Source organism: Alligator mississippiensis, chromosome 14 (genome assembly GCF_030867095.1).
Source record: "Alligator mississippiensis isolate rAllMis1 chromosome 14, rAllMis1, whole genome shotgun sequence".
Lineage (NCBI taxonomy): Eukaryota > Metazoa > Chordata > Crocodylia > Alligatoridae > Alligator > Alligator mississippiensis.
Window position 1 is genome coordinate 508,864 of NC_081837.1, and position 11,858 is coordinate 520,721.

General features: G+C 72.2%; 2 protein-coding genes across 2 annotated transcripts; one reads left to right on the forward strand and one right to left on the reverse strand.

The window, feature by feature from the left end:
* The first annotated feature begins 919 nt into the window (after positions 1-919).
* On the forward strand, positions 920-6,300 carry LOC106737461 (apoptosis-inducing factor 3). The gene is made up of 19 exons (XM_059717403.1): positions 920-1,028; positions 1,124-1,204; positions 1,335-1,444; positions 1,634-1,743; positions 2,168-2,212; positions 2,304-2,385; positions 2,510-2,622; positions 2,906-2,992; positions 3,336-3,427; positions 3,568-3,698; positions 3,963-4,078; positions 4,326-4,397; positions 4,521-4,584; positions 4,843-4,919; positions 4,996-5,113; positions 5,277-5,375; positions 5,668-5,743; positions 5,969-6,073; positions 6,156-6,300. The coding sequence occupies exons 1-19, from the start codon at positions 1,000-1,002 to the stop codon at positions 6,226-6,228; spliced, it is 1,680 nt and encodes a 559-aa protein (XP_059573386.1). The 5' UTR covers positions 920-999; the 3' UTR covers positions 6,229-6,300.
* A 3,124-nt stretch (positions 6,301-9,424) lies between these two features.
* ABHD15 (abhydrolase domain containing 15) lies at positions 9,425-11,657 on the reverse strand. Its single transcript, XM_019481185.2, has 3 exons — positions 11,155-11,657; positions 10,168-10,520; positions 9,425-10,025 (listed from the first exon to the last, which is right to left on the reverse strand). Exons 1-3 carry the CDS (start codon positions 11,572-11,574, stop codon positions 9,530-9,532), a joined length of 1,269 nt encoding a protein of 422 aa, XP_019336730.2. The 5' UTR covers positions 11,575-11,657; the 3' UTR covers positions 9,425-9,529.
* Between the last annotated feature and the right edge of the window lie 201 nt (positions 11,658-11,858).

An 11,858-nucleotide genomic window follows, 5' to 3' on the forward strand; every position in this document is an offset into this window, starting at 1 on the left:
GCTGGCGGCTGCTTAACCTGGCAGGGGAGATAGCGCGTAGCTGTGTCCAAGACGGCCGTTGTCCTGAACCGCACCACAGGAGGGAGAACTGCTCTTCTGGCGTGGTTCAGCACCCACTGAGGTGCAGCAGCTTTAAGCCCAGTTTACGGGAACGGGAGGTCTCGTCCCTTGCTTGCTCCTGGGGTCTTATGGCTGAGGGCAAGCAAAACTTGGGGGCATCCAAGCCCCAAACCTCTGGGCTTGGGCCTGCAAGTAGGACGCCCGCCAAAGGTTTTGGAAACGTCTGAAGCCCCAGGTGCAGGAGGAGGGTGTGCGGCGGTGCAGCGCCGCTTCCAGTTCTGCGCTCGGATTTGGAATTGGGTTTGGCCGGTTTGGCCTTGGATACAAATTAAATTCAAAACAAAACAAAGCTCCTGGCTCTGGGCTTTGAAGTCGGAGAACCAGAAGCGCTGCTTCTTTCTCTGCAGCTAAGCAGCTTCTGCAAGCAGAGTCAGCAGTCTCGTCCCCCCGGGACCCGCAGGAGAGGCGGCCCCTGCCCGGCCGAGCCTGGCGGGCCTCCTGCGGGCGGGCTCCAGCCCCTTCCCGGCCCACTCCTGCGGCCAACGCGGGGAGCCGGGGGGCGCCCAGCGCGGCACAGCGGCACGAGCCGGCTCCCGCACCCGCACCCGCCCGAGGGGGCTCCGTGTGCCCGGGCCGGCGAGCCCCGCAGCCCCCGCACCTGGGCCAGGCTCCGCTCCGCTCCGCCCCACCCGGCCGAGCTGCGTGCGGGGCCGCTGCTCCGGCTCAGCCCGGGCGACAGCAGCCGGGTATGCCGGGAGCCCGCCCCGCCCCGCCCGCCCCGCCGGGAGCTCCGCACGTGACGGCCCGGGGGGGCGGGCGGCGGGCGCGGTGCAGCCCCGCACCTTGTGCAAGGCGACGCGCCGTGGGCGGCGGCGGCTACAAGTAGCGCGGCCCGCCCCGCCTCGCCCCGCCACCGCCGGGTGCGCTCGGCCGGCCGCGATGGACAGGGCGCCGCAGCCCGGGAGCAGGCGAGTATCCGCAGATGCGGGCGGGGGGCCGAGCCGGGTGTGGCCGGGCCGGGCCGGGCGCGCCCCGCGCTCACCCCGCTCCTCCCCGGGCGCAGCCCCCAGGCAGCCGCCGGCGACACAGACCCGGGCACGGTCACGCAGGAGGTGTGCCGCGAGTGCGACGTGTGCGACGGAGAGTGAGTGCCCCCCCGCGCTGCCCGGCAGGACGGTGGGTGCCCCGGGCCGGGCCGGGCCGGGCTGGGCAGCCCTGGCCGTGCCCGTGCCCGTGCCCGGGGCGCTGCTCAGCGCGCCGCCCTGTGCCCGCAGGCTGCGGGAGGTGGAGGTCGCCGGCTTCCCGGTGCTGCTGGTGCGGAGCGGGACGCAGTTCTGGGCCCTGGGCAGCCGCTGCCCGCACTACGGAGCGCCCCTCTGCAAAGGTGAGGGCAGCCCCACCGCCCCACACGCCGCCCCACAGCCCCGCAGCCCCCGATGGGATCGGGGAGGACGCCCGCGCCTGCCCCCGTACCCCCGCGGGGTTGTGCCCCTGCCCAGCGCAGCAGGCACACGGGAGTCCTGGAGCCAGCTCTGCTCCCACTGCTCACCCTCTGCCCGGGTCTGCCTCGCAGGAGTGCTGAAGGGCAACCGGCTGCGCTGCCCCTGGCACGGCGCCTGCTTTGACATCAAGACCGGGGACATCGAGGAGTACCCGACTCTGGACTGCCTGCCCTGCTTCCAGGTGACTGTGGCTTGGCTGCACCCCGTCGCCGTGCCCGGGCATCGACCCTGTCCCAGCCGAGCCCAGCCCCGGCTGCTTGGGCAGGTGTCCGGACGGGCCCTGCCCAGGCTCTTTGCAGCTATCTGCATTGGCTCCTGTAACCGTGGGGCTTCTCCGCTTCCTGGGGGTCCCTGGACCAGACCCAGGTGCCCATGCTGAAGCCCACGCCAGGGGATGATGCACAAAGCTACCTCCCGTGCAAAGCAAGCCCACGGCCCCAGGGGAATCGGAGGCTGTGCCCTGCTCCCAGTCCGTCGGTACCACTGGGGCTCCAGGTCCTCCTAGCAGAGCCTGCCTGGCCCGTCCCGGCACCGCGCCTCGGCCCACAGGGCCTCTGGCAGCGCCAGTGCAGCGCTGACCTCCCACTCTCCTCCGGTCCCCGCAGGTGAAAGTGGAAGATGGGAAGGTGTTCATTACTGCCAGGAGAAAGGTACCTGCCTCGTCGTCCCCCACCCCCTGCAGCCGCAACCAAGCGTAGGGCGAGGGCCACCGCTTGCCTTCCCTGACCCGCTTTCCTTTAGGACCTGGAGAGCAGCCGGAGGCTGAAGGACATGAGCAAGCGCTGCGGGATCAACCAGACCACGGTGCTGCTGCTGGGCGGAGGTGGGCAGGGCAGGGTGCGCCCGAGTGGGACCCCGGCCTGAGCCCTCCCCAGCCATGCTGGACCCTCCTCCTGCCTGCGTGGTGCCAGGTCGGCATGGCAGGGCTCAGACCGTTCCTCCCTCAGGCCCAGCCTCGCTGGTGTGTGCGGAAACGCTGCGGCAGGAGGGCTTCACGGGCAGGGTCATCCTGGTGACCAAGGAAAGGCACGTGCCTTACGACAGGACCCGGCTGAGCAAGGTGCGTGCGGGCCTGGCTCCGCGCCCTCCAGGCACGCAGGCCTGTGCCCCAGCCTCTGCAAAGCCCCTTGGGCTAGGTCCAGTGCTCTCACCCGGTCCCCAGCTGTCCCTGCAGATGTGGGGGTGGGAAGCTGCCACCCTGAGAGGCAGATGCAAGGTCTGCCACTGCAGACATCCCTGGAGAAATGCCCCAGGGTGGTGATCCCGCCGAGCCCCTGCTGTTAGGACAGCGGGAGCGTGGGGACGACGCCTCACTCCTGCGTGTGCCTCTGCTCTGCTCCCAGGACATGGGCGTCAGGGCAGAGAGCATCTACCTGAGGGCGCCGGAGTTCTTCACGGCGCACGACATCGAAGTCTGGACGGAGAAGGAGGTGACGGAGTGAGACGTGTGCTCAGCAGCAGCTGGCTCGAAGCCGGCATCCCTCCAGGGCAGGGGTGGTGGGGCCATGTGCATCTCCGCCTGGGCACGCATGCGAACAGCGCAAGTGGCTGTGCACGTGGGGGTGCCCGTGCGAGTGCCCTGGTGCAGGCTGCCGGCAGGCAGGGGGACTCTGGGAGAGAGCCCAGATGAGCATGTGGGCCGTGCGGGACAGGCAGCTGCTCCCAGCCCCAGGGGCGCTGCCTGCACGGCCCCTGGCCCCTGCACTGGGGCACGCTGGAGGCAGGCCTGTGCCCCAGCGGTGGAGGCTAAGGGAGCAGGACCTGCGCCTACAGGCAGTGTCCATCGACACGAAGGGGCAGAAGGCCCAGTTCAAGGACGGGTCCTCCCAGAGGTATGACCAGCTCCTGATTGCCACGGGGAGCCGGTGAGTAGGCAGACGCCGTGTGGGGGGCAGCACATCCTCACCTGGGAGCGCAGGACTGGGGGGGCCGCTCAGCTCCCGCGGCCCTGCTCTTCGGTGCACACAGCAGAGCACGAGCCGGCCGCCCTGTCCCTCCTCTCCAGCCCCAAGCCGCTCAAGTGCCCGGGCGCAGACCTGCGCAACGTGCGTTTCCTCCAGACCGTAGAAGACGCCAACCAGATCTTGGAGCTGGCTGCTGGCAAGAGGCTGGTGATCGTGGGCGCGTCGTTCATCGGTGCGGACGGGCGAGATGGGGATGGGCCCTGGGGGAGGCCGCGGTGGTGGAGCCCTGCCTTGCCCTGGCCGCAGCTGTGGGGTGGCTTTGCCCGTGAGCGGCCCCGCTGGCAGCTGCAGCCAGGGAGCACGAGGGCAGGTCCTTCAGCCCAACCCTGCCCAGGGCTCTGGGGGGAGCCAAAGTGGCTGGAGGAGCGCTGAGCCCCCAGGTAGCGGGTTCCCGGGGCCAGGGATGGGCCTCACCTGGGGGCGTCCTGGCTCGCAGGGATGGAGGTGGCTTCCTTCCTCTCGGACAAGGCCAGCACCATCTCCGTGGTGGAGAAGGAGGCGGTCCCGTTCCAGAAGGCACTGGGGCCCCAGGTCGGGGGAGTTGCCATGAAGGTGAGAGTCTCCTTGCTCCGGGGCGGCAGATCCGCAGTGCAGGGTCCCGTGCGGCACCCACCCCTCACACCCAGCACCCGGCTGCTCCGTGCCAGCCCCAGCCCCGCCCACGCGGAGGGACACCCCGGCCCACCCACCTCTCGGGGCCGTGTCCCAAGCCACGGCCATGGGCCGGCACAGGCGGGCGGCAGCCCCTGGGCCCGCACTCCCCAACAGGCGCACAGGACGGTCACCGCTCTCCCCGCAGATGCTGCAAGGCCGGGGCGTGAACTTCTACATGAAGAGCCAAGTGTCCGAGCTGCGCGGAGAGGACGGGAAGGTCAGTCCCGGCCGCTCACGCCCTTGGCCACTGTCTCAGAGGGCAGCACGTGTCTCGCGTGACGCTGGGGCGGGGATCTCTGGGGCCCGGGCAGGGCCTCAGCTGTCTGCGGCCTCTTCCCAGGTCACGGAGGCCATCCTGGACGGTGGGAAGAAGCTGCCGGCTGACGTGGTGGTGGTGGGAATAGGTAAGCAATGCCCCCCATCCCCCTTGTCCCAGGGCTGCAGCCTCGCCCCTGGGCAGCTCTGGCCGGACACCAGCCCACGGGCTGCCCCAGGCATGCTTGGCCGTCACTCTGTCCTGCCCCGGGCCCCTCCCCAGGGGCTGCGATGGACCTGCTGCTGTGAGCGAGGCCCAGGCTCTGCGCCAGCCTCAGCCCAGGGCCAGCACCCATCTCTGGCCACCAGGATGGGTCCCTCCATTCACCCTCTTCTGTCTGCCCCAGGCGTCTCCCCAGCCTCCGACTTCCTGAAGGGCAGCCCGGTTGCCCTGGACTCCCACGGCGCCGTCCTAGTGGACCTGGTGCGTATGCTGAGGCCGTGGCTGTGCCACCATTGCTCCTGCCTGCACCCCCTGACCGCTCCCTGTCCCCCCACAGCTCATGAAGACCAACGTCTCGAGGGTCTTTGCTGCCGGGGATGTGGCTGCCTTCCCGGTCGCGCTGCTGGGGGGAGAGAGAACCGGCATCAACCACTGGCAGGTGGCTCAAGCACATGGTGAGGGGTCGGAGCACGGGACGGGGCGGTGGGGCCAGCTCTGGTGCAGCCTCAGGCTAGCAGAGCACAGGCCGCAGCCTGCACTGGGCCCGGAGCCTGGAGGAAAAGGCCTCCTGCCAGCATGGGCAGGAGCGAACGGCCGCCCGGCTGGGATGCGTTGCAGGTCACGTGGCCGCACTGAGCATGCTGAAGAAGCAGTCGCCGCTGCACACCGTGCCCTTCTTCTGGACCGTGCTGCTCGGGAGCAGCATCCGCTACGCAGGTGGGGAGGCCATGCAGGCCCAGGGCTCTGGCCCAGACCCTCGCCCCACCTGCTTTCAGGCTCTGGGGGCATGGTGCAGACCCCCTCTTTGGCTCTAGGCTGGGCTGGAGGACATGCCCTCTGCCCCGCAGCAGCAGGGGCTCTCACTGCTTGGCAGGGCCCCAGCTCCAGGCTTTGGTGCACCCGGCAGCCTGCCCTGCCTGCCCTCACCAGCTGAGCCTGGGTGGCAGCTGCCCACAGCTGGGGCCCGCAGGCAGGCAGGCCAGGCCCTCACCCCTCTCCTTGCCCTCAGGCTGTGGGAAAGGCTTCACAGAGACAGTGGTGAAGGGAAGCCTGGAGGAACAGAAGTTTGTGATCTTCTACATCAAGTGAGCCCTGGGCGGCCACGTGGGCAGAGGAGTGAGCACTGGCTCTGCGGGGCTGCAGCTGGAAGCAGCCAGAAGCTTGTGTCCTCGCTGCCCCCAGGCCCTGGGCACTCGGGCTCCCTCTGCCCCCAGCGCCCCAGGCGGGGCAGACCCGAGCCCTTGGGCCAGCCGCACAAGGGGGGGGGGGGCGCGGTACAGGGCCTCCTCGCTGACACCTCTCTCCTTCAGGGACGGCTACGTGACTGCGGTTGCCAGCCTGAAGTGCGACCCCATGGTCGTGATGGTGGCGGAGGCCCTCTACGCCGGGAAAGTCATCTCCAAGGAGGAGGCTGAGTAAGTAGCCGACCTGGGGCGCAGGGGCCGTTCCTGCGGCCTCAGGCGGGGCCCGGGCCCAATGCTCCCTCGTCTCTTGCAGGGGCTCCTGGACAGCCTGGCTGGAGATGGCCCAGGCCGAGAGCACTGGCCCTGCAGCCAAGAGAGGCTCCTAATCCTGCACTGCAGCCCTCCCGCCCCCCTGTAGCCTCAGGGTCTGGGACAAATAAAGACCAGAAACCAACTGAGCACCCGGTGCCACCTCTGTCACTGCGCGCACAGATGGGAGCCAGCGCCTGCTGCAGCCACGGGGGCTGGGCTGGGAGGGGCCCTGCGCTTCCTGCACCCACAGCCCACCCCAGAGGGGCCGCGTCCTAGAAGTGGGACGGGGCTGCTGCAGCTCCCAGCACAGGCTGGGGGGGTGGAGGGGCTGGCATGAGCTCTCCCCCCTCCGGGACAGCGCTGCCCAGGTGCCAGGCAGGCCCCTCCCAAGGTGGCAGCAGCTCTTCCACATGGGAAGCAGAAACAGGGGCAGGCCGGGGCTGAATGCCACAGCCACCCCATGCCCTGGCCCCCCACACTGGGTCAGGGTCCTCCTTCCCTCTGCTCCAGCACAGGCCCAGCCGTGGGAGCAGGGGCAGGCTGCGGGTCAGGGGAAGAGCTCGGCTCCAGCACCAAGGGAGCGTGGCCTGCTGCGACCAGCAGCAGGTGCCACAAGCAGCCAAGAAGCTCAGCCGAGCATCAGCCCCCGACAGCCCTGGCATCGAGCCCGGCTTCCCCCAGTGTCCGGCCAGAGCAGGGGCAGGAGCAGGAGCGCAGCCCTGCCCCTCAGGCTTATCCTGCCTGGCACCCGGCCCTGGGCACGGCCGCTGGGCCCGACAGAGCAGGAGACGGCACCAGAGGCAGGGACCAGGCTGCCTTACCCCAGCAGGCAGCTGGGTCTGTGCCCCCACGCACGGCCTCCCCGGGGCAGCCCCAGCCCTTGCCTGGCCCCGGTGGGGTGGAAGCACGAGGGCGGCTGGCCTCACAAGCCAGGTCAGAGTCTGGGTGCGCAGGGCCCTGCCACAGCCGCAGCCTGGGCTGCCCTTCCCATGACGGCAGCTCCCGCTGCGTGGGCCCACGCGCCATCCCCTCCACCACCGGACCGTGCAAGGAGCTGCAAGCGGGGCCGGGCCGGGGCAAGGCAGCCCAAGACAGCGCAGCGCGCAGCCAGCGCCAAGGGGACTCGCGGCCCACAGGCCCCCGCGCCTGCCAAGCCGTGTCCGGGGCAGGGGCCAGGCCAGGCCGAGCTGGCACCGCTCGCTGCCTCCGGTGCAGCCGGCCCCAGGGAGCTGCGGCAGAGGGAGCTGCTGAGTCACCCTGCGCCAGAGCCGGGCCGGGCCGGGCCGGGCCCACGCGCAGCCCACGCCCCTCCCGCCTGCCCGGACCCAGCTCGCCGCTGGCAGCTCTGTCTGGCCTCCGTCTCGTCTTCCCTGAAACCTCCACCGCCCCGGCCCCGGCCTCGCGTGGGGACAGCGCACAGCCAGCTCCCTGGGGCCGACGTGGCCCCACGCGGGTCCGCGCCCCCACGGGCAGAGCCCGGCCCAAGGGCCTGGAGGAGGACGGGGGAGAGCGGCCGCGGGGAAGAGCGGACTCACCCATGCGTTGAGCGGACTCGCCGTGCGCTGGGTCCGGCTGCCTCCGACAGCCCGGGGCCGAGCAGAGAGTGGCCACGGTCAACAGTTCTTCAACTGGCAGCTTTAGCTGGCACACGACGTAAAGCATGCCACTGAAGAACTGCTGCGGGGCGGCCGGGGCGCGGGCGGGCGGGCGAGCGGCGGGCGCTGCGGAGGAAGCAGAGAGTCAGAGCAGGCACCGGGGCCGGGGGCACCGGCTCGCACCCCGCCCCGCCCCGCCCCGCGCCGCGCCCGGGAGCGCGGTGGGCAGAGCGCGGGCAGACTCCGGCCCGGCCGGCGGCCTCGCCCCGGGCACGTGGCAGCGCGGCGGGGCCGGCACCGAGGCGTCGGGCAGATTCGCCGACTCACTCCTGCCGCCGCCCCGAGGCCGCGCCCCGGCCCCCGCGGGCGCAGGGCGGGCGGCCCGCACTTACCGGCGGGCGGCGGCGGCGGCGGCGGGCGCGGGTCCAGGCGGGCGGATGCCGAGCATTCCCCGCGTGCCGGGCCCAGCTGCTCCGCATTCCGGCGGCCCCGGCGCAACTTTGTCCCAGCGCCGGAGCCGAGCCGAGCCGAGCCGAGCCCCACCCCCGCCCGCCCCGCGGGGCTCCAGCGTGAGTCAGCAGGAACTTCGGCCCGGCCCCGCGTGACCCGGCCCCGGCGCGGCGCGCTCCTCGGGGCGCTGCCGGCGCGCACAGCCCCCCCCCGCTCGCGGCTTGGGCAGCGCCGCGCCGCGCCCTGCGGGGCACCCGCGTCGGACGGGCCGGGGCCGGGGCCGGAGCCGGGACCAGTGGCGGGGCCGCCCCCGCCCGGGGCACGGGCCGGAAAGGTCACCTTCCCCCGCCGCCCCGGGGCCGTCCGCAGGAGCCGGGGGGCGCTGGAAGTTCCCGGCCCCAGCCCGGCCGACCACCCTCGCCCGCCCCGCCGGAGCCCGGCCGCCCCCGCGCTGCTGCGAGCCCCGCGCCCTGCCCGGCCCCTCGCCCGCACTCGCCGGCTCCGGGTCTGATCAGCTGGCGGAGCCGTGACGCAGCCACCCACCGGCTGCGGCCGCGGCCAATCAGCGCCCAGGGCCCTCCAGCCGGGCCTCGCCCCGCAGCCGCCGTGCCCGCCTCACCCCTTGACAGACATTACTAACAGCCAGTCAGAAGGCCGAACACGGGAAGACCCCGCCCAGCCGCCGGTGCCCTCACCAATAGCGGGGCGCAAGCCGAGCCCTGGCCCGCCCACTCCCTGGCGCTGGCCTCACCCAATCAGCAGCGCCGGCGGCCCAGAACCATTCGGCGTCAGCCCGCCGCGGAGCATTGTGGGGGGCGTAGTTCGGACGCCGCCGCGCTCCCGGCCTGCTCCGCGCGCTGTGAGTTGGCATTTTCCAGAGTGACGCGGCAGGGGGGGGCATTAAAGGGCCAGCGCCGCCCCCACTCCCTGCGGCCCCAGCGACCCCCGAGCAAGGCGGAGCCTGCTCCAGCCGCTCCCCGCCCCTCCCCTCCCCAGCCCCCACCGGGCCGCCTCGCGGATCGCCGCCGCACCTGAGCCTCGGGCCGCCTTGACATCACCGTGACGTCAGCGTCGCCGCCAGCTGATCGCGGCGACGTCATCGCCCCCGCTCGTCTTGGGGGCAGCGCCCGAGCCGGGGTCCCGACCCGCGGGAAAGCCCCGCCCCGCCCGAGACCCCCGGCCCAGCCCCCCCCCCCCGGCCGCAACACCGCTCGGACCACGGGGCTCAGGGCACTGACTCGCTGTTTGGCGCTTACAAGGCGGGGGCCGGGCCGGGCCGGGGGCGCGCGGGGCGGGGGCGGTGCGGTGCGGTTCGGTGCGGGCAGGGCACTCAGCGGGTGTAGGAGCGCTGCCAGCCGTGCGGGCCGCCGCGGCCCCAGGGGCGACAGGAGTCCGGCCCGCAGGCGCCGGGGCCGGGGGCGGGTGGCGCCCCTCTGCGCCTGGCCTGGCCGCTCGGCTTCTCCGCTCGGAGGAAGTCCACCGTGGCCTGGAAGAAGTCCAGCAGCAGCTCGTGGCTCCAGAAGGAGCTGCACAGCCCGTCCCGGAAGAAGCCGCAGTGGCCTCCGCCCGGGGCCAGCGCGAGGAAGAGGTAGGGGTTGGTCTCGAACAGCTCCCGGGGCGGCGCGCCCCCGCACACCGGGTCGTCCCGGCTGCAGATGCACAGCACCGGGGTGGCCACCTCGTCCACGTCCCGCAGCGGGTCGTTCCTCTCCCAGTACGAGTCCCAGGACTGGGCCTGGCAGAACACGGCCTCTTCCAGCTCCCGCAGCGAGCGGCTCCCCGAGACGCTCCCCGGCCGCACGGCCTCCGCCAGCACCGTGGCAAACCTGGCGGGCACGGACGGGGCTGTCAGCTCTGCCATCGCGTCGCGGAGCCGGACGCACGGGTGCCCGGGCCAAGGAAGGAGCCCCTACCCGCGGAGCCTGGGCTGCTCCTGCCCACCCGACACCGCGAGCTGCAGGCACTCACCGGCTGAGCCAAACCTTCTGGTAGCAGAGCAGGAGTTGCTGCCAGAGCCAGGGACACCCGGCCTCCATCCATTCCCGAGGGCTGAGGATGGGGGAGATGCAGGCAGCTGCCGTCACGCTGCTGGAAGAACCGCACTCCCCCAGGTAGGAGAACAGGAGCCCCGCGCCCGTGCTCTCCCCCACCGCAAAGAGCTGGGCCCCGGGGCACCGGTAGCGGATGTACTGGATGGCTTCCCAGAGGTCAGCGGCGTCCCCGTAGGCCTGCAGCCTGGCGGTGCTCAGCGGGCAGCCGTTGTGGCCGCGGCGGTTGAAGACGACGGGGCGGTAGCCTCGAAGCAGTGCCAGGCGGCAGAGCTGGAAGCGACAGAGCGCGCGCGGGGCAGTGCTGGGAGGTAGAGTCCCGCAGGGCCGGAGAAGACCTCGGGATCCCACCAGGCCGCGGCGGCCCTGCAGGCAGGTCTCTGCCTCCTGCCATCGGTCCGGGGGCGTTCAAAGGGTGCGGGGCGCAGACCTACGTCCACCCGAGAGCTGGGCAGGTTTGGCTAGTCCTTGCCTTTGGGACCCCTCCCCAGCCCCAGGAGCCCCTACCTGAGCCACCGCGGGCTCGCTGCTGGGCACCCCAGCCTGGGGATCCCTCCAAACACTCCTTGGGGCCGGTTTCCCAAGGTGCTCAGACCTGTGTCCCCGCAGGCAGCACCGGCAGCTGTCACGTCAGCAAGTGCTCTCGCCCCACCGGCCTGCTCATCGGCCTCCCCCTTCTCTAGCCCTGCCGGACACGTCTCTCTCCACAAGGTGCCAGAAGAAGAGCCTGTCCAGCCCTCCGCGCCCCTCGCTGGCCGTGCTACCAGCCCCCGGGCTGCAGCCAGAAGCCAGCGTCCCTGTCCGCACGGTGCAGGTGCAAGGGAGCGCACCCAGCCCTCGGTCCCCCCGCGAGCTGGTGCCACGGCAGGCCTAGGGCACAGGGCGCTGGTCTGCCCCGCGCTCTTACCTTGCTGACGTTGCGTGTGATCTTCCCGAAGGAGTTGGGGACCAGCAGCAGGACCGGGGCGCCGCCGGCACCCGACACCCGTCTCCTTGGCTCGGGGCCTGGTCCCACCACCCAGTCCAGGGCCACCAAGCCCTGGTCGTGCAGCTGCAGGTGGTTCCGCACGAAATGCACCCGGCTGTCCGCGGGCCCCGCCAGGCTGGCCAGGCTCTGCAGGGAAGGGAGGGCCCTCCATGCCCAGGGGGCTGCCCAGAAGCCCCTCAGGCTCTGGCAGCAGGTCTCCAGGTGGGTGGCGAGCGCAGAGGGCTTGCAGACCAGCTGCAGGCCAGAGCCGCGGGCACCGGCCCCCTGCCAGAGCTGCGCCCAAGCACCCCACAGCAGGAGCAGCAGGAAGAGGCCCAGCGCGCCAGCCCAGGGCAGCATGGCCGGGACACAGCCTCCTGCCGGGGGCCCGGCTCCCCTACGGGCTGCGCGCGGATGAGCCCCCCACGGCCATGGGCAGCGGCGCTCCGGCTCCGGCTCCGGCTCCCTCCCAGGCGCGCAGCGAGCTGCACCCGTCGGTGCGAGGGAGAGGGCTGCGGAGCCGGGGGAGGAGCTGCAACTTCCGTGGCGGACCCAGCAGCAGAGAGAACCGCAGAGACCGGAGGCAGCGCTGGGGGCCAGGGCGAGCCTTCAGGGCAAGGGGCAGGGAGGCTGGGGGAAGGGCA

Coding starts and splice junctions, on each gene's coding strand:
- LOC106737461 (XM_059717403.1), top strand. CDS start 1,000: ATGGACAGGGCGCCGCAGCCCGGGAGCAG. Junction 1,744..2,167: donor ACTGCCTGCCCTGCTTCCAG/GTGACTGTGGCT, acceptor CGGTCCCCGCAG/GTGAAAGTGGAAGATGGGAA. Junction 3,428..3,567: donor CTGATTGCCACGGGGAGCCG/GTGAGTAGGCAG, acceptor CCTCCTCTCCAG/CCCCAAGCCGCTCAAGTGCC.
- ABHD15 (XM_019481185.2), bottom strand. CDS start 11,574: ATGCTGCCCTGGGCTGGCGCGCTGGGCCTCTTCCTGCTGCTCCTGCTG. Junction 10,521..11,154: donor TCACACGCAACGTCAGCAAG/GTAAGAGCGCGG, acceptor TGTCGCTTCCAG/CTCTGCCGCCTGGCACTGCT. Junction 10,026..10,167: donor CAGAAGGTTTGGCTCAGCCG/GTGAGTGCCTGC, acceptor CGTGCCCGCCAG/GTTTGCCACGGTGCTGGCGG.